The following is a 24,977-nucleotide window of genomic DNA, read 5'->3' on the forward strand; positions in this document are numbered from 1 at the left end:
GAGTTCTGCCACTCACTCCCACGTACGTTAGCAACCAGGCTCAGATATCCAGCTTGTTCTTGTCAGTTGATGAAGTCCTAGCTCTCTGTCTTTTTAGGCCTTGGGTGAGGACCGCTGTGGAGGCAGGACTCAGTTAACCTTGTAATCAGTCTTTGATGTACTCCTGCAATAAATAGAAGAACTAGAACAACTCTATGGCAAAGCTCGGTAGCTCCTGGATTCAGTATAATCTTTTGCCCTGGAAATGGAAGAGCAGAAAGTACCCATACAGAATTTCTTGCCAATCTACTTTAAGTACCATTTCCATTTTATTAGTGAAAAATACTTTTAATAGTGTATTGTGTTAGTTGCTCAGTCATGTCCACCTCTTTGTGACCTCATGGACTGTAGCCCGCCACGGTCCTCTGTCCATGGATTCTCTAGGCAAGAAACCTGGAGTGGGTAGTCATTCCCTTCTCCAGAGAATCTTCCCAACCCAGGGTTTGAACCTGGGTCTCCTGCATTGCAGGCAGATTCTTTGAAATCTGAGTCACTGGGGAAGCTTTCAATAGTTCCCCCTGATAAATAGTGTTCGGAGAGAGGGATGGTTGAACCCTCTCACGAGGTGAACAGTCCATTACAGAATCTGAAATGGTAACTAAAGACCTTGAAAACTATATTCCTTAATAAGACATTTAAAATGTTAACCAGCCACCCCCAGGGCATAAAATAGAACCAATCCGTGTAGATGTTCCATGGTATGTGCTGAAATATTTTAGCACTAGGAACAGTATCACAACAATTTAAGGTGAAGCAGATACAAATGTTTATAATGCTTTTTATACACCCATAAATGTTTATTATAACCAGGTTTATTCTTGTGTTCCTGCTGATAGAGAAGTGAAATAGTTTGGAACTTCTTAATAATACAGATTAATAATAAGGTTTTCAAATTATCTTACAAAGAAGTTAAAATATCAGACAGTGCCTTTGACTAAATGTTGATGAACACAAAAGGGGGAATATAAGTGATGTCCAAGTATGTGCTCAATCTCCTTATGGTCACACCCCTAGGACCCAGGTGAGGATAAGGGTAAATTAGGAGAACTCTAGGCCATGGCAGTGAAGGAATATCCTAGACCATGGGTCAGCAAACATTTTCTATACGGGGCCAGATAGTAACTATTTTAGGCTTTGCAATTTTGGGGGCCATGTGGTCTCTCTTGCCACTCTTCAACTCAGCTGTTGTACTAGAGAACCCATAGATGATATATAAACAAATGAGCATCTGTGTTCCAATAAAATTTTATTTACCAAAACAGAGGGAAGGCAAATTTAGGCACCTGGTTGTAGTTTGCCAACCTCTGTCCAGGCCAGTCCTGACTGGTTTTCACAAAAATTTTATAAGCTTCCACGTGACAATAGCTTTTCAATTACCCTCCCTCAATCTCATCCGTCTCCCATAAACACAGTGACAATCCCTTTTCTTTAGGGTAGCCAGAATCACTCTTTACTATTTTAACTAGGCAGTGACCATACTTACTGACAGACCATCTCCAACCTTGAATACCCGAAACTTGATGTATCATCCAAAAGGGAGGATGCATTCTTTGCCTTTCCCATCTGCAGACTTGTTTATAGTTGTGTTATCAGAGAATTCAAGTATTTTTGTTTAAAAAGAGACATTCTAACCCAGTTATCTTGTAGGTGAAGGAACAGAGGAAAGACAATATGGGTCATTTGAAACCACTTGCTGTAAGATAGCTCCTGAGTAGTGAACGAAGTAAAGGCATTTGCTGCTGCTTACTTTCATTTCAAATTACACTTTAATTTTAAATCTTCACAAAAATATTAGTATAACTCAATACACATGTTTGTTGAGTTTCCTACAGTGTTCAAGAAACCAGGTTAAGTGCTATATAAAATATGAAGACAAAATAAGGAAGATTCTTGTCTTCATAGTATTTACAACCTATTAGGATAACACTCAAACCACTCTAATCAACGATGATCGTAACCGTCCACACTGAGATAGATGTAAAGCTCTCTGAGAGTTCAGAAGAAGAAAAATTATATCCAGTTAGGAGGAAAAAAATATAGAGGAGATGGTTACTCTAAATGGGCCTTAAATATGTTAAAACAACGTACTGAACCAACAGCCACCTGACAGTCTTTTGTGAATGTCAGGGTTGTTCACATGCTTACGTTGTCTCATTTAAGGATTGGAAGGGCATTGTGGGAGAGAAGTGTAGCGTGAATAGAGCACAGGGGTCCTTGGATGCCAGCTAAAGGATGTGGCTTCATCTCAGTAGTAAGTGGGAAGCCCCTGAGAATATCTGAGCAGGAGGTGATGTAATTAGAGCAGTGAGGTAAAGGATGAGGAAGTGAAAGGGAGAATAACTGTGGAGGGGTGAACCCAGTATTGAAATCATTAGTGTAGATCACATGGAGGACCTGACTGAAGGTGCTGACAGGGAAAATAGAAGTGAAATAAAGGATGTGTGTGTGTGCTCAGTCATGTCCGACTCTCTGCAGACCCATGGCTCCTCTGTCCATGGAATCGTCCAGGCGAGAAGACTGGCGTGGCTTGCCATTTTCTCCTCCAGGGGATCTTCCCAACCCAGGGATCAAACCTGCATCTTTTGCACCTCCTGCATTGGCAAATGGATTCTTCACTACTAGTGCCACCTGGGAAGTCCCTGGATTCTGAGTAAAGAGCCTCTAGGATTTGAGCACTGGTTGAATGTAAGGGAAGAGATAGGTGGCATAGGGCTGTGATGTTGGAAGTCAGACGTGGGTTCAGAGCTCAAATCTGCCACTATTCCTTAAAGTGTGACTTCTGAGCACTAGTTGCATCATCTGTTAAAGGGAGCTCATCATATCTAACTCACAGGAGATAACGCATTTTAAAGAGCCTAAATTTAACAGGCACTCAATAAATGATATAATAGCTTTCAATATCATATATTCTTGAGAGAGTGAAGATTTGGTCATTGACAGTTCCGAGATTTTAAGCCTGTATTGGCGAAATCTAGGTGCCATTAAAAGAAACCCAAAGGTCAAGGTGAAAATCTAGAATTAATGGCAAGACAACATGTTTTCTTTGGGACAGGATGAGATGTCCAGCTTGCCATTGGAAGTGCTTATCTGGAGCTAGATTTTTCCTGTAAAAGTGTGTTGAGATATTATTCACACATCACAAAGTTCACACACTAAAAATTCATGCTTCTTGAATGTGCAGTTCAGTGGCTTGTAATATATTCACAGAATTGCACAGCCATTACCACTAGTTAGTTTTAGGACATTTTCATCACCCACAAAAGAAATCCGCATCCGTTAGCAGTCATTACTCACCCCCTCCCTTCAGCCACTAGAAGCCACTAATTTACTTTCTGTCTTTGCGGAATGGAGGTAGGTATTTGAGAGTCACAACATAGAAGTGTGTAAAACTGGGAGAGAGGAACGAGATTCACCAAGGGAGAGAGAAAAGAAAATAGCTAGACAACTGTAAGGAACGACTGTTTGAAGGGTCAAGATGGTTGGCATGTGTACGTGAATTGTAAGAGGCCACTGTCAACTTACATGTGGCTAAGTGCCACATCACATGGCCAGTTTGTGAAATGGCTTCCCACATACTGTGGTTTTAACAATGACCAAAGATTTGACCAGTTGGTAAACACTGAGGTCAACAAAAATACCCACTGATTAGCCTGCAACTTGGTTTCCTATCTAGTGAGGTCATGATCTCTTTTTTAGACTAATGAAATTATCGGGCTTCCCAGGTGGCTCAATGATAAAGAATCTGCCTGCAATGCAGGAGACGTGGGTTCAATTCCTGGTTAGGAAGATTCCCCAGGAGGAAGGCATGGCAACCCACTCCAATATTCTTGCCTGGAGAATCCCATGGACAGAGGAGCATGGTAGGCTGTAGTCCATAGGGTTGCAAAGAGTTGACATGACTGATTCAATTGAACATACACACACACACACACACACACACACACACACACACAAGGAAATTATCATCTTGAACTATCCTTCTGAATATATGTTATCCAATAAGGTAGCCACTAGCCATACATGTCTATACAAATTTAAGTTAAAATTATTGAAAATTAAATTTAAAAATTAGTTCCTCCGTTGCACCAGCCACATTTCAAGTATTTGATAGCCATATGTGACTATTAGCTACCATATTGGCCATCATAAATTCAGAACATTTCATCATCACTGAAAGTTCTATTGAACTGCACTGTTGTACATGGTAGCAATAATTCACAAGCTTCTTAAAGAGGTTGCTGTTTTGTATGTTATTTTGTAATGGCTCCATTCCTCATTTGGCTTAATATGTCATTTTTTATTCCATTTCATCCTTGTGTTTCCCCATCTAAACTGTTGACCAAGGAAAACGCAGACCTTCATGGGCTGGTACCCAACAAGGCACACTTCTATGTATGTATGTTTTTTTCAATTTGAATTTTTGACCAAATTGCAAACTAAATGTCAAGCATTTTTAAATAAGCTCTCAGGTATTTTCCATGCTTATTCTTATTATGGCTACAAATATAATTAAGTCATATGAAGTAAATACTTTCACAGATACAGATAATATTCTTAGTTCCAAATGCATATTTCCTCATGCCAGGTGAAAGATCCATGAAAGTTTAAAGGTAGCACTGTGGGTCTGTATTAGTTCCTGTTGCTACTGCAAGAAAGTACAACCACCATAGTGATTTACAGCAATACAGATGTATTCTCTTACAGTTCTAGAGTCTGAGGGGAGAATGGTTTCCTTGACTTTTTCAACATCTAGTGGCCACCCGTGTTCCTTGGCTTGTGGTCTGTTCCTTCATCTTCAGAGTGCATCACCCCAGTCTTTGCTTCTGTCATCGCATTACCGTTTCCTCTTTGCAGTCAGGGCTCCCTCTGCCTTGCTCTGATAAGGACACTTGTGAATTGAATTAAGACCCATGCAGGTAATCCGAGATTCTTAATTTTATCATATCTTCAGAGTCCTTTTGGCCATATAAAGTGACATTCACAACGTGAATATGGATGGAACTTGTGTCTCCTGCATCTCCTGCAATGCAGGCAGATTCTTGACCACTGAGCCACCTGGGAAGCCTGATAATTTCATTAGTCTAAAATAAAGATATAAGGACCTCACTGCATAGGAGGCCAAGTCACATTCCAAGGATTAAGACATGGATATTTTGGGGAGCCATTATTAGCCCTACACAGAGGTTATATAAAGTTTCTTCTTGGTAGAAAAAAAGCTTACCCCCACCAGATTTAATTATTCAGGGCTTTGAATTAAAATTGAATAATTCAGATAAAGTGTTAAGTTGTTTGTTTTGTAATCATGTTGACAGATTATTAAAATGTCTGACAATGGCGATGACACGTTAGCCTCTGGAGACAAAGAAGAAATTACCAACAAGCCCAACAGTGATACTTTACCCAAAGATGCAGAAGTGCACTGTGATTCAGCTACAATTTCAAATGAGCTCACGCCAGCGAATCCCAGAAGAGATGTGCATGAAAATGAGGCTGTTCCGGGTGCAGAGACTGTGGACACTGGACTCGCCGAGCAGCCCAAAGACCTTGGCGCCCTGGAGCCGCCCCTCAATGGGGAAGTGACTGAGGATGCCCTCGCTGGGTGTGTTGATGCCGTGAGCCTCGAGGCAGAAGCTGGATCCGAAATACCCCTGAAAGAACAGAGTGATCCGGTAGGAGGGGTTCATTTGACTGAGTTCTTACTGATACCTACCATGGGCATAGATTTGTGCCAAGCTGTGTGGTTAGGAATTGGGAATTCAGTATACACTATGATATTACCTGTCATCAGAGATGTATTGTTTGGTGAGAAAAGGCGTGTATGAGAATAATTGGTCATTCTAATATTTTCATTTTGTTGGTTGTATTTTTATTAACAATAACCACCACCAAATTATTGGACACAACAGACACTCTCCTAACTACTCTATACGTTAAGTAATTCACTCCATACAACAGTTCCTTGAGGTTCTAAGCTGGATATTATTAACCCCAAGTTACAGATGAAGCAATCAGGCTCAGAGATCTTAAGCAACCCAGTAAGATATTAAGCCACTCAGTAGTAAGTGAGTGGTATTGTAATATTGAATATAAAGAGTCTGAATTATTAACGAACCTAATTCCACCCTAAACAAGTTAATGCTTCTTTAACATCACTTAGATTTTACTGCATATTTACAAATCCACTCTGAAGATCTGAAACCTTCAGATTCCTCTCTTATCATCACATACCACCTTCTGGAGACCAGCAGCAGAACACCTTTGTGCTTCACTTCAGCGCCTGCTCCTGACTCTCTGGGGGATGAGTCAGGTCAGAATCTCCATGTCAGTACCTCATTCCACATCAATATGGCCAAGCTGGGTTTTCCTGACACCTTTCTCTCCATCCACATAGGGACCGGAAGGGGTGGGGAAGCTCTCTGCAGGACATGAGGAGATGGGCCACTCTCCAAACCTGCCTTCTAGAAGGATGCTACAGTGTAGGGGAACAGCCCTGCTCTCCTGAAGTGTGCCCCACACGTCCCCTCCTTGAGGTGACTCTGCTGCATGCAGTGTGGGAGGCAGGCTAAGTGAAGAGTTGGGGGGCTGGGCTTTCATCCCCCATCTATCGTTAACTCTCTTAGTTTGGTCAGGACACCAAATTTCTCTGTGCTTCAGTTTTTCCTCTGTAAAATGAAGAATTTGCCCATGAAGACCACGAGGTCTCCTTCTGACTAATGTTTTGTGATTCTTTTACTTAAAACCAGGCTTCTTGGGCCTCAGTTTCCTCAAATCGACTCTCAGAATTGTTCTAAGATGAGACGAAAGGAAAGGTTTTCCCATCACTGGAGATGTTTAAACAAAAACAAATGATCATTCTGCTGAATGTCATGGAAGGGATCTGAGGACCAGCTGGGAGTTTGGATCAGTTATGTAAATATACATGCAAAATTTTGTTTATGAGTTCCATGATATCACAGACACTTTAAAGCCATCCATGGACCCCCTGAGGGATTAAAAATTCCTAGATCAAAGGGTCTCAACTCTAGCTGAACGTTTCAACCACTGAGAGAGCTTTGAGAAATAATTGGGAGTGGGGAAGAAAGAAAGAATGATGACAGGGTGGATATTAATCTGAACTCTCCAGAGAAACATAACCAATAGGATATGCCCTATACCTGTATTTACCTGTGTTTCTGATTTTGGAACCTATGTTCCCTCCATGCTATCTTTCTACTGGGGCGCATTGGTTCCCAATTGTTATTGTAAGTGGTGCTATTAATATATACTTTTGTAAATTAAAAAATATATGTCTTAACCATGACATTCTGACCAAAGATGATTCAAAGAAGCTATAAAGGCTTCGTTGAGTCAAGATATGTGTGCTCATGAAGGCTAGATTATACATTCTAGCTTCAGACTTCTAAAAGTTATAACAAGTTTGCTAATAAATATAGCAAAATAAAAAGTCAAGATGCCCCTACATATCCATCTTCTTACATCTTGAGCAAATCGAATGAATTCTGCTTTTGAGAGCACTTTGTAAACCTCCTTAATGCTACAAAGAGAGACAGAGCCAGCTGGCAGACAGATAGTCCCCTCCCGGCACCTCCCCTCCCCTACCGACAGCTCTGAAAAGGGGAGCATTTCCTTATCATGAAGCTTCACAAAGTGTCTGAATGGAAGTTCAGAGACTGGCCACAGAGTTAGGGCTGTGGCTCTGCGCGCATGTGCGTGTGTGTGTGTGTGTGTGTGTGTGTGTGTGTGTGTGTGTGTGTGTGTGTGTGTGTGTGTGTGTGTGTGTGTGTGTGTGTGTGTGTGTGTGTGTGTGTGTGGCATTGCGTCAGCAGTTCAGATAGAAGCAGGATGTGGAGGAATTCCTGTGAGCATGTTGGTTCTAAGAAGACAGAAAGCTAATACAGGTGGCTGGAAGGGCCTTGAGAGGAAAGCATATCTCTTTCATCCAGGTTACATTTAAACCTTCTAACTAGTTACAGATATAGTCTCTTCTTAATAATTACTAGAAAAGGGGATTCTACTCTCTCTCTTGTCAACTTATCCTTTTATCTTAAGTTAATATTAGAAGAATTCAGTTGGGTGCTTCATCTTCAAGCATTGTTCATTTGCTCTATTTTATTTGTTCTTTATTGCACACTTACAGGAAGTTCTTTTGTGGTGATGAAAATAACCATTTTTCTGGTGATCCAGAAGAGAATGAATTCTGCAAAAAATCTTGAATCAAAAGTTCATTTGTACGTTGGTTGGTTGGATCTTGAACACAGGTCTGCTAAGGAATGACAGGTCCTTCAGGAAAAGTTCAAAAGCCTGTATGGTCCTAGATGTATTTGAGTTTAAGAGAGTTTCATCACCTCTAACATTCAGAAAACTAAGATCATGGCATCCGGTCCCATCACTTCATGGCAAATAGATGGGGAAACAGTGGAAACAGTGAGAGACTTTATTTTTCGGGGCTCCAAAATCACTGCAGATGGTGATTGCAGCCATGAAATTAAAAGACGCTTACTCCTTGGAAGGAAAGTTATGACCAACCTGGACAGCATATTAAAAAGCAGAGACATTACTTTGTCCACAGAGGTCCGTCTAGTCAAGGCTATGGTTTTTCCATAGTCATGTATGGATGTGAGAGTTGGACTATAAAGAAAGCTGAGAGCTGAAGAATTGATGCTTTTGAACTGTGGTGTTGGAGAAGACTCTTGAGAGTCCCTTGGAGTGCAAGGAGATCCAACCAGTCCATCCTAAAGGAAATCAGTCCTGAATATTCATTGGAAGGACTGATGCTGAAGCTGAAACTCCCAATACTTTGGCCACCTCATGTGAAGAGCTGACTCATTTGAAAAGACCCTGATGCTGGGAGGGATTGGGGGCAGGAGGAGAAGGGGACGACAGGATGAATGGTTAGATGGCATCACCGACTCAATGGACATGAGTTTGGGTAGGCTCCAGGAGTTGGTGATGGACAGGGAGGCCTGGCGTACTGCGGTTCATGGGGTCGCAAAGAGTCGGACACAACTGAGCGACTGAACTGAACTGAAGGGAAAATGCCTGTTTTTTTAAAAAACCTGGCAGAACAGTCGTTGAGGAAATTGTTTCTTCTAGGACACACTAGAGTTTGTGATAATGGGTTTAAATGTGTGTATTTTTTCCATGTGGTATCTCGTTGCTTTGGGTCTTGGTCCCCTTAAAATTCACCTTATTAGCTTCCCGTTTTCCTGAGTCAGCATGGCAGCCGTCACTTGGCAGGCAGGGTGGTGTGACCAGGAGGCACTCTGGGGCCAGTGGTTCTGCCAGCTACTTAGCTGGCAAGTCTTCTTTGAAGGGTCACACCATCACAGTTGATGCACTCAGAGAAGCTATCTCTATCTTTAGGGCCCCTTCTCTTTGTCATCAATTCTGATGTACAGACTCAGAAGCCATTGAGCTAAGACTTCTGTCAGGAATCCACGCCACAACATCCATAAGAGATGGTCCCCAGCCCCCCCTTGAATTTTGGAGGTTGGACTAGAGTCTTTAAATCTTTACTAGCCCCATGACACCATGTATTATGCTCCAGAAGCTGGGTAGTGTAACTGTCTTCAGGATGCATCCCATCTAGTTGGGGAAGGAAGTGTTATATAAAAGCAGTTATAGTATGTCTTGGACTTCCCTGTGGCTCAAACAGTAAAGAATCTGCCTGCAATGCAGGAGACGCAGGTTCTATCCCTGGGTCGGGAAGATCCTCTGGAGAAGAGAATGGCAATCCACTCCAGTATTCTTGCCTGGAGCATCGCATGGACAGAGAAGCCTGGTGGGCTACAGTTCGTGGGGTCACAAAGATTTGGACACAACTGAGTGACTAACACTTCACTTCATAGTATGTCTTAGCGTACGAGATATAAACTAGATAGGCCAGGCACAAGGAAGCCTGGGATGGAGCACCCAAATCAATCTTAAGGAGCTGGTGAAGTCTTCATTCTCGGTTCAGAGATCTTTGTCGTGGGTGCTAGGCTGGAATGACATTTATTCCCAGAAATCTTGTGGGATTTTATTATATGGGACCTTATTATGCACTAGTCTCTCCCTCTCTCTCAAAGTCACTAAGTCATGTCTGACCCTTTGCAACCCCATGGACTGTAGCCTGCCAGGCTCCTCTGTCCATGGAGTCTCCTGGCAAGAATACTGGAGTGGGTAGCCATTCCCTTCTCCAGGGAATCTTCCTGACTCAGGAATCAAACCAGGTCTCCCGCATTGCAGACAGATTCTTTACCATCTGAGCTACAAGGGAAGCCCATGTGCTAGTCTATCATACCCCTAAAAGATCTAATCTAGTTCAGATTTCCCTAAATTCTTAGCACCAAGAAATATTACCCAGAGTAAAAAAAAAAATTTCATCCCTACTGTCCTATACCAATGCATTAAAAAGCCAATCATAGAGAAGGTAAAGAATGCAATGTTACTACTCAAAGTACTCAAAGGAAAACACAGACTATCATTCACTAGTTCTCTCCCTAGAAAAGGAAAAGCAGGGTGCTTAAGAACAGTGAAATTGTTATCAACAGAGACAAAAATGAGAGAACATAGGCCAAGACCTGCTGATGACAGGTTTTTGCCTCTTAAATGAGTGAGTAGGGTTTGCTCCAGTTCTATTGGAGTGTTTCTCTTTTTATGACTCTCCACGTGAAGACACCTGATTTTTCACTTGAGCAACCAGATGGTGGCTGTTACCTTTTGGTTGTATTGGACGTGCATATGCATGCTTAGTCTCCCAGTCGTGTCCGACTCTTTGCAACCCCGTGGACTGTATCAGGCTCCTTTATCCATGGGATTTCCCAGGCAAAAATACCGGAGTGGGGTGCCATTTCCTCCTCCAGGAGATCTTCCTGACCCAGGGATCAAACCTGTAGTTCCTGCATTGGCAGACAGGTTCTTTACCACTGTGCCACCTCGGAAGCTCTGTTGTATTGGACAGTGCCTCATAAATCTGGTGGTGTGTTACAATCACCTGGGAAGTTTGTTAGAAGTTTAGATTCCTGGGATCTATCCTGAAAGGTTCTTATTGTTTAAAAGATCACAGTGGAAGCTAAGACAGTGTATTTTTAGTAAGTTCCCCAGGTAATACTCTCAGAGTCAGTCTGTGGACCAGTGTTTGGGAATCACTAATATTAGTACACAGAAGTAGTTGAGATGAGATTGAGAACATGGTGAGCTCAGTATTGGACATACCATGAGACAGCCATGTGAATATATTTTGTGGATAGTTGATTATAGTGGTCTGGAGCCCAGGGGAAGTGGTGGGGAGAGATTTGGAGGCCATTAGCCATTGGGTGTTGATGGGAGTGGGTCAGGTTGCCCAGATGTCATATATAAATAAAAAAAATCAGAGGCCAAGGACCTGGCCCTGAGGTCTATGTTTCTAAGTCAGTTTGGTCATGCACAGCTCTTAGAGTCTCTTTGATAGATTGTGGTTTCCAGTAAAGTTCATTCTATAAATTAAATGTCAAATCATGTTATACCACACTGACATTTTTTAATTAAACATTAATTAACAAAAATGTTTAAAATAGTTCATGAAACCTCATGTAGACTTGAGAATGTTCCATTGATCTGACCTTTTACATGCCTTTACCACTGCTCCGAGTGAAAGGTTCATTCAAGGCAAATGCCTAGAATTCTAGGGGCAGAGATTTCTTCCTTTATACTTGGCATTGAAAAACCAGAATTCTCCAGAGTTCAGAGATGAATAGAAGACCACTTAGAACAGAGTCAAATCCTTTCTTATACCCTCTTCATGTAAAGGTAGGAAACGGCTCTAAAATATACTTAACCACCAGCTAGTGTTGAATACCTTTAATTTCACAATCTAGAGCCCCTTTCAGATATTCAAAATGCTAGTTACCAGTCTACTATGTTTACCAGTTAAAGCCCATTTCTGTAATTCATTATGCAAATTTGCAAAGCCTCAGATGTTAATAGAGATGTGAATAATAGAAGTGCTCATTATAGCTGCCTCTGGAGTATGGCTTTCCTGATTAGGATACCAGCTGACCACCTGGACTATGTATACTTTATTGGAATGCTTGAAGCAGTTGGGATGCAACTTAAGGAGCTCCCACAATATGCATGTGGAAACTTTCTAAAGTAAACTGAAATCATCATGATAAGGGATGGACAAAAAAAGCAAGAGTAAGAAGATAGGGCATGGAAGCCAGGTCATGAGAACAGAGTCTTTTTAAGGACTGAAAAGTGGTTAAGCTTCTGGTGCTACTGAGAGGTCAAGAAATAAAGTGACGATAATGAATCCATAGCTCTGACCATGAGGGAGCCCTTGTGACCTTGATAAGGATGGTTTCATGAAATAGTGACCGTGGAAGAGTCACTGTGGGGGGTAGAGGGGAGTGGATTCAGAAGGTAGGCACCTTTTTTAAGAGGTAAAGAAGAAAGAAAGACATGGAACAGAAACCAGACGAGTTGGAAGAAAAAAACATTTTGTCATCGTGATTTTCATTTGCTGGTTTTAAGATGGAGGATGGTGCACATAATTAAATGTGAGAAGCAGCCAGTAAAGAAAGTCTGAAAAGCCAGAAGAAAAAGGAAAACCAGCCTTCCCAGGCCCAGAGGAGATTGGATGGAGGTGATAATTATAACCAAGAGGAAGATACCACTTCCATTATGATAGAAGGGAAAGAAGTAATTGTGAGTGGGGGGTACAGTAAAGTCAGACTTGTGTTGAAATGGGGTTTTGATGTAGGCCAGTGTGTATTTTGTCCATAAAAAAACACTACTCAGACTTTAAACTTGGTTTGAACAATTAGTATTCAATTTATTAAGGTTACAGAATCAAAATGTCAATTCTCCATAGTATTTACATTCATCTCACAAATCTTACTCTATTTAGAAGTCTAGCATAATTGAACACTCACTTTCAAGGGGCTTTTGATTAATGCTTGGTCCTTTTTGCCAATTTAAACATGGTCAAATATTTTTTAACTACATCTATAAATTTAATATACTCTATCTACTTTTTAAGTACCTCATTTACCTACTTAAAATCTTGCTGACTACTTAAGTATTATTGTAAATCCTAAATTAAACTTATAGAGTGGTCCGAATGACCCCTTACTTTCCATCAGTTCAGTTTAGTCACTCAGTCGTGTCCAACTCTGCAACTCCATGGATTGCAGCATGCCAGGCTTTCCTGTCCATCACCAGCTCCCAGAGCTTACACAAACTCATGTCCATCAAGTCTGTGATGCCATCCAACCATCTCATCCCCTGTCGTCCCCTTCTCCCCCTGCCTTCAATCTTTCCCAGCATCAGGGACTTTTCCAAAGAGTCAGTTCTTTGCAAAAGGTGGCCAAAGTATTGGAGTTTCAGCTTCAGCATCATTCCTTCCAGTGAATATTCAGGACTGATTTCTTTTAGGATGGACTGGTTAGATCTCCTTGCAGTCCAAGGGACTCTCAAGAGTCTTCTCCAACACCACAGTTCAAAAGCATCAATTCTTCTGCACTCACCTTTCTTTATGATCCAACTCTCACATCCATACATGACTACTGGAACATCCATAGCTTTGACTAGATGGACCTTTGTTGGCAAATTAATATCTCTGCTTTTTAATATGCTGTCTAGGTTGGTCATAGTTTTTCTTCCAAGGAGCAAGCATCTTTTAATTTCATGGCTGCAGTCACCATCCTCTGTGATTTTGGAGCCCCAAAAACAAAGTTTCTCACTGTTTCCATTATTTCCCCACCTATTTGCCATGAAGTGATGGGACTGCATGCCATTATCTTAGTTTTCTGAATGCTGAGTTTTAAGTCAACTTTTTCACTCTCCTCTTTCACTTTCATCAAGAGGCTCTTTAGTTCTTCTTCACTTTCTGCCATAAGGGTGGTGTCATCTTCATCTCTGAGGTTATTGATTTTTCTCCCAGCAATCTTGTGCTTCATCCAGCCCCGCACTTCTAATACTCTGCACATAAGTTACATAAGCAGGGTGACAATACGCAGCCTTGACGTACTCCTTTCCTGGTTTGGAACCAGTTCCATGTCCAGTTTTAACTGTTGCTTCCTGACCTGCATACGGATTTCTTAGGAGGCAAGTAGGGTGGTCTGGTATTCCCATCTCTTTAAGAATTTTCCACAGTTTGTTGTGATTCACACAGGCAAAGGCTTTGGTATAGTCAATAAAGCCGAAGTAGATGTTTTTCTGGAACTCTCTTGCTTTTTTGATGATCAGCGGATGTTGGCAATTTGATCTCTGCTTCCTCTGCTTTTTCTAAAACCAACTTGAACATCTGGAAGTTCATGGCTCACATACTATTGAAGCCTGGCTTGGAGAATTTTGAGCATTGCTTCGCTAGCGTGTGAGATGAGTGTAGTTGTGCAGTAGTTTGAACATTCTTTGGCATTGCCTCTCTTTGGGATTGGAATGAAAACTGACCTTTTCCAGTCCTGTGGCCACTGCTGAGTTTTCCAAATGTGCTGGCATATTGAGTGCAGCACTTTCACAGCATCATCTTTCAGGATTTGAAATAGCTCAACTGGAATTGCATCACCTTCACTAGCTTTGTTCGTAGTGATGCTTCCTAAGGCCCACTTGACTTCAAACATTATGCATAAATTTAGGTAGATTTCAACTTAAAAATCAGAAGTCTGAAAATTCAATTATTCATCTTTAATTGATTTTCAAAACATTGTCACTCTAATCACTCAAATTCCTTTAAGCATCAGTAGTACAGAAAAGACGAAATATGCACAAAATGATTAACTGTATGACTTTCATGCTTTAAAACCTTGTATACTTAATTTTAAATCTCCCTGGAGTTGAATGGTGCATACTGACCAAGAAAGAAACTTCCTTGGGAACAACGGAGGCCATTTTTCAGCAAATATTCTTACAGAGGTGCAAGCATCCAGAGCAATTTACATCCTCCCAAATGTCACACTGAGCCCCGCCTTAGAACAGCTGTGTCATGACTTACAAAACTTAAAGAGGGTTTGGTCTCACAACTTCTACTGTCCATATCCCAAGACCAGAGCTATATACGTAGTCTCTAAATCTTGATCTACTCAAGGAAATACGACCATCAGGTTGATATTTATCTTTTAAAAGAGGTACATGTATTTTCTATCATAAGTGCTGAAGACCTTTGAATTTAATGGAATTCCAAGATGCGTACATATTTTTCTACTTGATAACTTAAAAATAAATAAATGTATTTTCTATTTAATGATAAAGACCTTTAAATGGAATACTCGATATGTAAATGTCTTTTCTATTTAAAGAACTTTGAATTGATAGAATCTTGCACTCTCTCATCTTCTTAGGCGCACACAACGGTTATAGATGTATCAATAATTTCCAGTTGAGTTTTGGAGATCCCTCCTGATTGAGCCAAGTCTGATTTGCTGTTACAATATGACTTTCATTCTTCTGGGAGTTTAGGGGGAGGGGGCAGGAAGTTGAGAGAGTTCTTATCAGATGGCTTCTATTTTCTCTGTGGGTTAGGATGTGAAGTTGTCTGTTAAAGGAGGTGGGAGTTACGTGGATGAAGATGAGAAAAAAGCTTTAAAATTTTCATATACGAAAATGGGATACCTGAATAGATTCATGCTGCCTACTTTTTAGTCTCATAAGCATGTGACATTAAAGCCACTTAAAGTGGAGACAAGTACTCAGGATGAGATATATTTACAATCCATGTCAAACAGTTTATATGGTTTTTATGTTAAATGTACACATTTAGTTATTTGAGTATTTGCCATTCTTTGTAGCTGATCAAGAAGTCACAGCTCAATGTCAAAGAAGCTTTATTAATAAAGCAATTGAAGTAGTCACTTATATTGCAAAAAGTTCTAGACTCATTTAACATTTATTTCCATTTGCTAGTCAATTACCAGCTGTCAGAGCATATTAAGTATTGTAAATTTGAATCAGAAGCTGTCACCCCTAAGTGTATTAACTTTCCATAATCACATAGGTAGTGATTTATCCCGTGAAAGAATTATATTAATCACCAACTTACATCTGTCTTCATCATGGTATAAAATTGCCACTGGCTTCATTGCTCAAGTAAAGTAAATCAATGTAGACACCAAAAATGAAAGCAGACTGTCATGAATCTTGAGTGTTTCTATTCACGTTAACAAGCTTCTCATTGTTTCCAAACAGAAAAAAAATGTCAGCCAACTTTCATAGCTTTTTGCTTCTTGTTGTTAAAACTGTAGTTAATTATTCTTTTTATTAACAGTTAACATTTCTAGAGTATTTATTATGTGTTAGCACTATGCTCACAGCTTTATGTGAATTATTTCTTTTAATTTTCACAATAAACCTGTGAGGTTATTGGTTCTTATACTCATGGCTGCATTTTGTAATGTCGATGATGACTTTAAAAGACTTGAGTAATTAACTTGTCCAAAATGGTAGAGCCTAGAGTCAAACCCCGGAGAAGGCAATGGCACCCCACTCCAGTACTCTTGCTTGGAAAATCCCATGGATGGAGGAGCCTGGTAGGCTGCAGTCCATGGGGTCGCTAAGAGTCAGACACGACTGAGCGACTTCACTTTCACTTTTCACTTTCAGGCATTGGAGAAGGAAATGGTAACCCACTCCAGTGTTCTTGCCTGGAGAATCCCAGGGATGGCGGAGCCTGGTGGGCTGACGTCTATGGGGTCAGCACAGAGTTGGACACGACTGAAGTGACTTAGCAGCAGCAGAGTCAAACCCCGGCAATTTAATTCCATAATGTTTATGCTTAACCACTAGTCTACACTGATGGATGGTGTTTGATATTAACTAAGTGAATAAGTTAAGAATAGCATTTGGGATCGAATCTGGATTGCAGGCAGATTCTTTACATCTGAGCCATCAGGAAAGCCCAACTAAAATTTAACATATAATGGCTTACAAAATAGTGATTTTTTTTTTAATTTCTCAATTAACAGACAGAATGGAGATAGGCAATAACTCATGTTCATTTAGTAGCCCGCCAGGGCCAGTGTGATTCCCCAGCCTGTCCCTTAAGGCAGCAAAGATGGCTGCTTCAGTTTCAAGCACCAGGTTCACATTCAAGGCAGGATAAAAGGCGAGGGGAGAGTTGTCACCAGCTGTAAGTGTATAATTTATCCTGAAAGTGAACCCTTTCTCATTTATATCTCATTGGTCAAAGCTGTTTTACAGGGCTGATCTTATCTGCAAGGGTGGAAGACTGCAGGGGGAAGGTAGTTGGGGAGGATGATGGACCAGCCTTGGGTCAAAATTTATATAGAATCTACAAACTCTGTAGGAATTTCTCACTTCCTCCTTAACTTCTTCCTTTCTTTTCTTGGAATGAAATCGCTGTAATTCTCTACCACCTAATGTATTTTTGCCTCATTTTGTAAAATGTTTTCCTGGATATTAAGGGAGAGGGGTGGTTCTTTTTTTTTTTTTTTTTTTGATTCAAGATCATTGGTCACAAGTTACGGAAACTATTGCACACCTAAAAAAAATTGATGAATTTCAGTCATTTAACAGCTAAATAGAATAAATTTAGCTGTTGAATAAATAAATAAGCACGCATTATATGCCATGAGCTCTTCTATGCTCTGTGGATGTATCAGTGAACAAAAATATTGAGAGAAAGAGAGAAACACTGCGCTGGAATCACATAGAACCCAAAGGTAGGAATGCTGCTGGGCTTTGAAGAGGGACAGGAGCCAAGGATAGAGAAACTACCTGGAGTCCAGACAGCTTGCCTGAGCTTATCTCCTTCATTCTGCTCACTCTGCTTCCTCTTAATTCTTAGTCTGCATGGTGGATCTTCTGTTCAAGCTGAACAAGAATCTGTGTCCCAATCCAAATACATAGGAAAAAGAATTTTTTTTTTAATAATTTTATTTATTTATTTATTTTTGACTGTGCTGGGTCTTCACTGCTGCATGAGTCTTCACTGCTGCATGACGGCTTTCTCTAGCTGCAGTTGGGGGCTACTCTCTAGTTGCAGTGCACCAGCTTCTTGTTGTGGTGACTTCTTTTGTTGTGGAGCATGAACTCTAGGGTGCGGGCACTTTGGTAGTTGCGGTTCCCAGGCTCTCTGAGCACAAGCTCACTAGTTGTAATGCTCCTGCTTAGTTGCTCCGAGGCATGTGGGATCTTCCTGGACCAGGAATTGAACCCATGTCTCCTGCAGTGGCAGGCAGATTCTTTACCACTGAGCCACCAGGGAAGCCCCAGGAAAAAGAGTTTGAATCAACTGTGCCCACCAACAGTGAGAGATACAGTCCCAGGGGTCATTGTGAGTGGAGTGGACACCTGGAAAGTTGTCCACCTCAAAAGGCTTCCTGTTGCTGCTTCCCATCTTCAAGTTTACCGATGCTTTTGTAGACAGCTTGCCTGCTCCCATCCATGCCAAAGCTCCTCCTGCCACCCTAGAGATTTGAAAGTTAACTCTATCTACCTTGAAGAGCACATTTTTTTCTAATTCTAGGGAAAAAATGGCACGCGTCAAGGTTGTTTTGAAGTTTTTCAAATCACTCTGGGCCCTAAGGTATTAAATCTGCCCCTGCCCTCCACAGCCCTGTCACTGTCTTCCAGATAATGGGAGATGGGGTCTTGGTTGACGTCAGATTCCCTTCTCACTTTAAGCTAAGCCCTCAGATGCCAACACCACTACACATCAGTTTGATTCCAAAGTACACACTGCAGTGTGGATTGGTATATTCTTTTATGGTCCTTGTAAACTATAATCCAGTGAGATATGGTTGTTGGTGATTTGTTTAACTGTCTCTGTGTTTCAGACGAATGGGTATTTTTCCATGCAGGGATAAACGAATTGCTGACCTTGTGGCTAATCTGGTTTTTTACAGGCTGTGGATTCCTCTCCACGTGGAGGGGGCTGGGCAGGCTGGGGCTCCTGGGGCAAATCTCTGCTCTCGTCAGCATCTGCCACAGTAGGTAAGCATTATACATTGCATTTGAATGGATAAAGTTCAGGGGTCAAATAGGATATGACATTTTGATCATAGCATGTACTGATAGAGTTTAACATTACCTCATGAGCTATTTGGGATTCCCAGGGAGTGCAGTGATAAAGAATCCACCTGCCAATTCAGGAGACACAGGAGACATGGGTTCAATCCCTGGGTCGGGAAGATGCCCTCAGGAGGAAATGGCAACCCACTCCTGTATTCTTGCCTGGAAAATTCCATGGACAGAGGAGCCTGGCAGGCTGCAGTTTGTGGGGCTGCAGAGAGATGGACACAACTGACGGACTGAGCACACACACACACACACACACAAGATAATAAGAGAAAATTGTTTTTAGTGCTTACTAAGTGCTTCCTGTATATTAATACATCTATTCTTCAAAATAACCCTATAAGGAGGTACTCTTATTTCCTCCAGTTTAGAGATAAGAAAGCTGAATCACAGAGAGGTTAAACTTTATCCAAAATCAAGAGTAGCTGAATTGGGCTTTGAACAGCACAGTATAGCTTTTAACCATTTTATTATATTGCATCTTAGAATATAAGATTTGGGCTTTTATAATATATTCTTAAAGCTTTGTTTATCATCCACTTGAACATTTTAAAATATACAAATAGGCTACTCTAAAAAGGCATTCATCACAGCATATTGAAATACAAATAGAAAAATATGCAGGTAGGAAGAAGATATATATCTAGGCTAGTAGAGTTACTATAATTGAACATTGACCTTAACTCTGAGATTCTTGCCTGCCAGTAGATGATCTTTCTCATTGAATGATAAAACAAGACTTACCTTATTTAGGGGCTTCCCGAGTGACTCAGCTGGTAAAGAATCTGCCTGCAATGCAGGAGATCCCAGTGCAACTCCTGGATCAGGAAATTCCCCCGGTAGAAGAGACAGGCTACCCACTCCAGTATTCTTGGGCTTCCCTGGTGTCTCAGATGGTGAAGAATCCACCTGCAATGCAGGAGACCTGGGTTCAATCCCTGGGTCGGGAAGATTCCCTGGAAGAGGGCATGGCAACCCACCCTAGTATTCTTGCCTGGAGAATCCCCATGGACAGAGGAGCCTGGCAGGCTACAGTCCATGGGGTTGCAAAGAGTTGGATATGATGAGCAATTCAGCACAGCACAGCACAGCTTATTTGGATAACTTTATTTTGGCTGCCAGTAGATTATCTTTCTCATTGAATGATAAAACAAGACAGCATATTTACATAACTTTATTTTCCTTGTATTAAATTTTTGAAGAAATGTCCTGTGTTGGCTCTTATACAAAGAGAAAATTTAATGACTGTGTCCTCATCAGTGAAGATTTGTCACACTATTCTTCATGTGACCATTTCTTGTGTATACTCTTCATGAACACTGAAGATATAACATAAACATGTCTAAGATGACCTAGCCTTGACATTTCATCTTGAGGGTGGAGAGTAACAGGCAGAACATCGGAAGCCACAGGGAACACCGCTTTCAGATCATCTAACTCAGGTGTTCTCGTATAGTCTGTGGCATGAGGATCTTGTGATGGGCCATGAATTGGTCCAATTCACTGTTACTCCTAAAATCAGTAGTCTCTGGCCCCAGTGAACCGTGGTCACAGACAGTTGAAGGGGCTGGTATCTAGTTTGATAGAGTTTAGATGCCTAGAAGAATGGATTCATTGCATTCTCCTAATTCCTTGCCTGTCAAGTACCAGTAGAGCTATGGCAAGGAGTAGATGGTGATCAAATAAACATTGCTCTCTGCTGAGAGCCTGAAAAGCAGATTTTTTTTTCTTTTGCTAGTTGAAGGGCCAGGTATACCATGGATACTTTGGGTTAGCCAAAAACACAAACAAACTTTTTGACCAACCCAATACATATGCAGATGGAAAAATTAGTCAGATTAAAGTGGAAGAGCCTGTTTTGTTTTCTGAACAGGACAGAGTCTCTTATTAGAGTGAGGACAGGCACTGCAAGCATCTTGCTTTCTTGGGAAAATGTTTGAGCTTTTAGTGACTCCCAAATGGATCTTGCCACTGACAGTACTCAGGACCAGCATGCTTTCTAAACCAAAACTAAAAATGTGGAGTCTAAAAGTTTTTGAAATTGTGATGTCATGGAACAGTATATTACTTGATCACCAAGTTATACCACTCTCTTCGTGCTTTATGTCATAAAACAGTATAATGTTTTGGGTGCTTCCAGTTATAATGGTGTCCAGAACTTCCTGACCCAGGCATTGAACTGACATCTCCTGCAGCTACCGCATTGGCAGTCCGTGGGGGTCACAAAGAGTCGGACATGGCTGAGCGACTGAATTGAATTGAATTATTGAGTGAATCCCATCGTATTCACAATCTTGTTCACTCTCAAATTAAAAGACTGTTGCTCCCTAGAAGGAAAACTATGACAAACCTAGACAGCATATTAAAAAGTAGAGATATCACTTTGCCAACAAAGGCAGTATACTCAAAGCTATATTTTTTCCAGTGCTAATGCTAAGTCACTTCAGTTGTGTCCAGCTTTTTGCGACCCTATGGACTGTAGCCCACCAGGCTCCTCTGTCCATGGGATTCTCCAGGCAAGAATACTGGAGTGGGTTGCAATTTCCTTTTCGAATGTGAGAGTTGGATCATAAAGAAGACTGAGCACTGAAGAACTAATGCTTTCAAATTGTGCTGGAGAAGACTCTTGAGAGTCCCTTGGACAGCAAGATCAAACCAGTCAATCATAAAGGAAATCAACCCTGAGTATTAATTGAAAGGACCGGTGCTGAAGCTGAAGCTCTAATATTTTGGCCTCCTGATGCAAGGAGCCGATTCCTTGGAAAAGACCCTGATGCTGGGAGAGATTGAAGGCAAAAGGAGAAGGGGGTGGCAGAGGATGAGATGGTTGGATGGCATCACTGACTCAGTAGACATGAATTTGAGAAAACTCTGGGAGACAGTGGAGGACAGAGGAGCCTGGAGTTCATGGGGTTGCAAAGAGTCAGGTATGACTTAGTGACTGAACAAAAACCACCCTCCAATTGGTGGTGGTGGGGAGTCATGGGTGTATATACCAGGGGTGAGAATCTCGGGAGTGATCTCTCAGTTCTACCTACCACACCTCCCTTTTCTGTTTGAAATCCTTAACAGTTACACCACCAATTCCAGAATCTTAATATTTTTTAATGGCTCTAGCTACATGCTAGAATTTTGAAAGCATTTTAATCTTGGCATTTTCCTCTTGTTTGTACCCACAACAACCAAAGGGCATATGAGGGTGAGCAAAGAAATTTTGAAATATCGATACTCACTCCAAGAGTCCCATCGGACAAACTGGAGCCATCTTTAGAGAAGTAGAGACTGTGTTCGTCATCACTGGTCATCACAACCCGAATGAATGAAGCAGCGAGATAGTTGAATACCATCCCTAACTCATTCACAAGGTGTATCTTGGGGATTTCTGATTAAGACCAACTGTGACTTTACAAAGTAATGGTGGCTAAAATGATAGCAATGTATACTTTAAGGTGAGATAAGTATTTTTGTGTACCTGGTAGAGAGCTAAAACTTGTAGCCTGAGGGAAGGCCGAAGTCATAGGTTCCAAGGCTGGAAACAGGCAGTGGAGGTGACTGGTGATTTGACTCCCCAAAGGTAACAGGGATCATGTGTCCCCCAAGTGGAGAAGTGTCCGTCAGGCTCACAGCCTGAAACAGAGGGTTGGTTAGAATAGGATTCGACCACCTTCTTACAGAAGCTTGAGGAGTTTATAGACCACTAAATCGTGGTCTATCTTGAGCCGTTACCTTTGGATTCAGAGAGGCAAGCGAGGCAGGCCTTCTGTTATGCACATGCAAATAATATCCTCAGGGCTTTGCAGCGTGAAGGTTATTATCACAGGGCAAAGAAACTTATTTGAAAAAAGAGCACTCACAGCAGCCGACAAGCTCTTGAAGGTTTATAAATTGCCTGTGGAAAATAACGGAAGAAAATAACCACACCTCCTATTGCAATTGATTGCTACTCAGAAACCTCGTGTTACCCTCAGGGTAATTCCAGCAGCAGATAAAACTGTAGGAGACACGAAGTCCCTAATGAAACTCAGAGCTGTCGATTGAGCATTACACATAGAAACCAGTACTGTTACAGTTGTTGAAAAACCGCAGTCACAATTGCTAGAACTGTTTAAGAGTCAGCAAGAGAGTAATTAGAGAATGGAAAGATTTAGAGGTGGTTCTCTCTTGGAAAGCACGTTGTATCAGGAGTCATAAAACCTGAGCACCCTGGTCCCGACTGCCCCTAACTTGTGATCACAAGAAGTGTCTCTAACTAGCTAGCTACACTATGCAAAGAGCCTCTCTAGGCTCAGCTTCCTTACTTAGAAAAGTATGTGTGGGACGACTTGAGAAATCCTAAGATTCCCTCCAACTTCTGAAATATAATGATTCCATAGACTGTGGTTCTATGTAGCAAAAGAAAGATATTTGTAACCACTGTGCTAAGTAGAAAAATATAGAAAATTGACTTTTTCTACGCTGTATTTTTATATTTTATCTTTTGCCTCACTACTTTGACCCCCAAGATTATGAAGAAATGAAAAAGCAACCTTCCCAATGCTTATATAAAATCAGACATCTCTCAGCCAACAATTGTTTTTGGAGAGGCCATAACCCCTGTGCTGGTTTCATTTACAGCCACACTATTAATCACATTCTAAGAAGACTTGATCAGCTGCCACCCATGCCTTTGGATGAGTTCATAAAATGCAATAAAAATGGTTATTATTTAAGATCCAGGCAGAAGGAAAATGTAAAAAAAAAAAAAAGAATAAAAAGATTTTAATGATAATTTCAAAGTACTGTTGTGAGAAACAGATGTAATTTCCCACAAGCACCATAGAGACTTGACTTATGTGTAGAATATATTGCTAAGTGATAGACTAGTAACCAAAATGAAAGTCGACAATGCTGAGACATATACATTTATGCCAAGGTAAAAATTCTATAGTAGAATAGAGCAACTTATTTCCAGATACTACAAAAGGCCCACCTGTTTATTTAAAATTCTAGTTTTGGCAGTTTTATGAGCCTCAACACCTTTATGCTAGGGTACCTGAGAAGGGCAAGCGAGAGCTGATCTGTATATTTACCTTTTCAAAATTATCATTGTTCTCCTTCCCTATCCACTCATGAGGTACATGGTGTTTTCCTTCTGCACGTTTTAATGAACATCTTCTACCAGCACTGTCAGAAATAATGACAGTGTTCATCACAGAGAACGGCAAACTTGTCAGAATGACGCTGCAGTAAGAACTCTACTAGGGATTTCACTCTCAATATCACGTGGATTCGTTTTTAAAGGTGATATTGCTGATGATGTGAAAATTCTCAAATATCAGTACAAAAGATAACAGGATTAATGCTTGGAGTTTGTTCAGAATCCTTTCAAACTGTGAATAGGGCCCAGGGATTAATGAATTCCTGTGTGGTGGCGAGGCAAACACTGTGAGTTCAGAAACTCTTTTTGTCGATTTTGAGCCCAGAGAGACGTGAGTACCTGATTACAGACTGGAGCTCAACCAGATTGATGGAGAGAGGAGACTTCCCCAAAAGGAAGGGGGACTGGCTCCACGTTTTGCTGCCATGAAGTTCGCTTTGGTTGAGTGCAGCAACACCATCCATGTGTTTTTCTAAACAGCTACTTCTCACAACTTTTTATAGTATCTTGAATTCATTGATAGTAGAGTCTGAAAGGCAATCAATACTTTTAAATTGTTCTATTTCCAAAATTCACCTGAAGAAGAGTAGAAATTGGTGTAACCCTCAGAAGAGCAATTAGCACTACTGATGAAATCCTAAATCTATGAGCCTTTCTATCCAGCAGTCCCACTGTTGACTCTTTACAAAAGTTCATTAAGATAAATGTGTGAATATGGAATATACTCATCAAATGGTTACCATGCCAGGCACTAGTCTAGACACTTGAGATAAAGTAGTGAGCAAGTAAGAGAAGACCCTGTAGTAGA

The 24,977-nt window shown here is 41.1% G+C and overlaps 1 protein-coding gene across 2 annotated transcripts in view; it reads left to right on the forward strand.

The window, feature by feature from the left end:
• The window catches only part of FAM114A1 (family with sequence similarity 114 member A1), a 68,958-nt gene that overhangs the window by 3,956 nt on the left and 40,025 nt on the right, over nucleotides 1-24,977 (forward strand). For both annotated transcript variants that reach the window (XM_043870701.1, XM_043870700.1), the window contains exons 2-3: nucleotides 5,352-5,708; nucleotides 18,861-18,948. In XM_043870701.1, coding sequence (XP_043726636.1) covers nucleotides 5,361-5,708; nucleotides 18,861-18,948 — 436 coding nt within the window. In that variant the 5' untranslated portion in view covers nucleotides 5,352-5,360. The remainder of the gene's footprint in view (nucleotides 1-5,351; nucleotides 5,709-18,860; nucleotides 18,949-24,977) is intronic.

Source organism: Cervus elaphus, chromosome 17, assembly GCF_910594005.1.
Source record: "Cervus elaphus chromosome 17, mCerEla1.1, whole genome shotgun sequence".
NCBI classification, from domain to species: domain Eukaryota; kingdom Metazoa; phylum Chordata; class Mammalia; order Artiodactyla; family Cervidae; genus Cervus; species Cervus elaphus.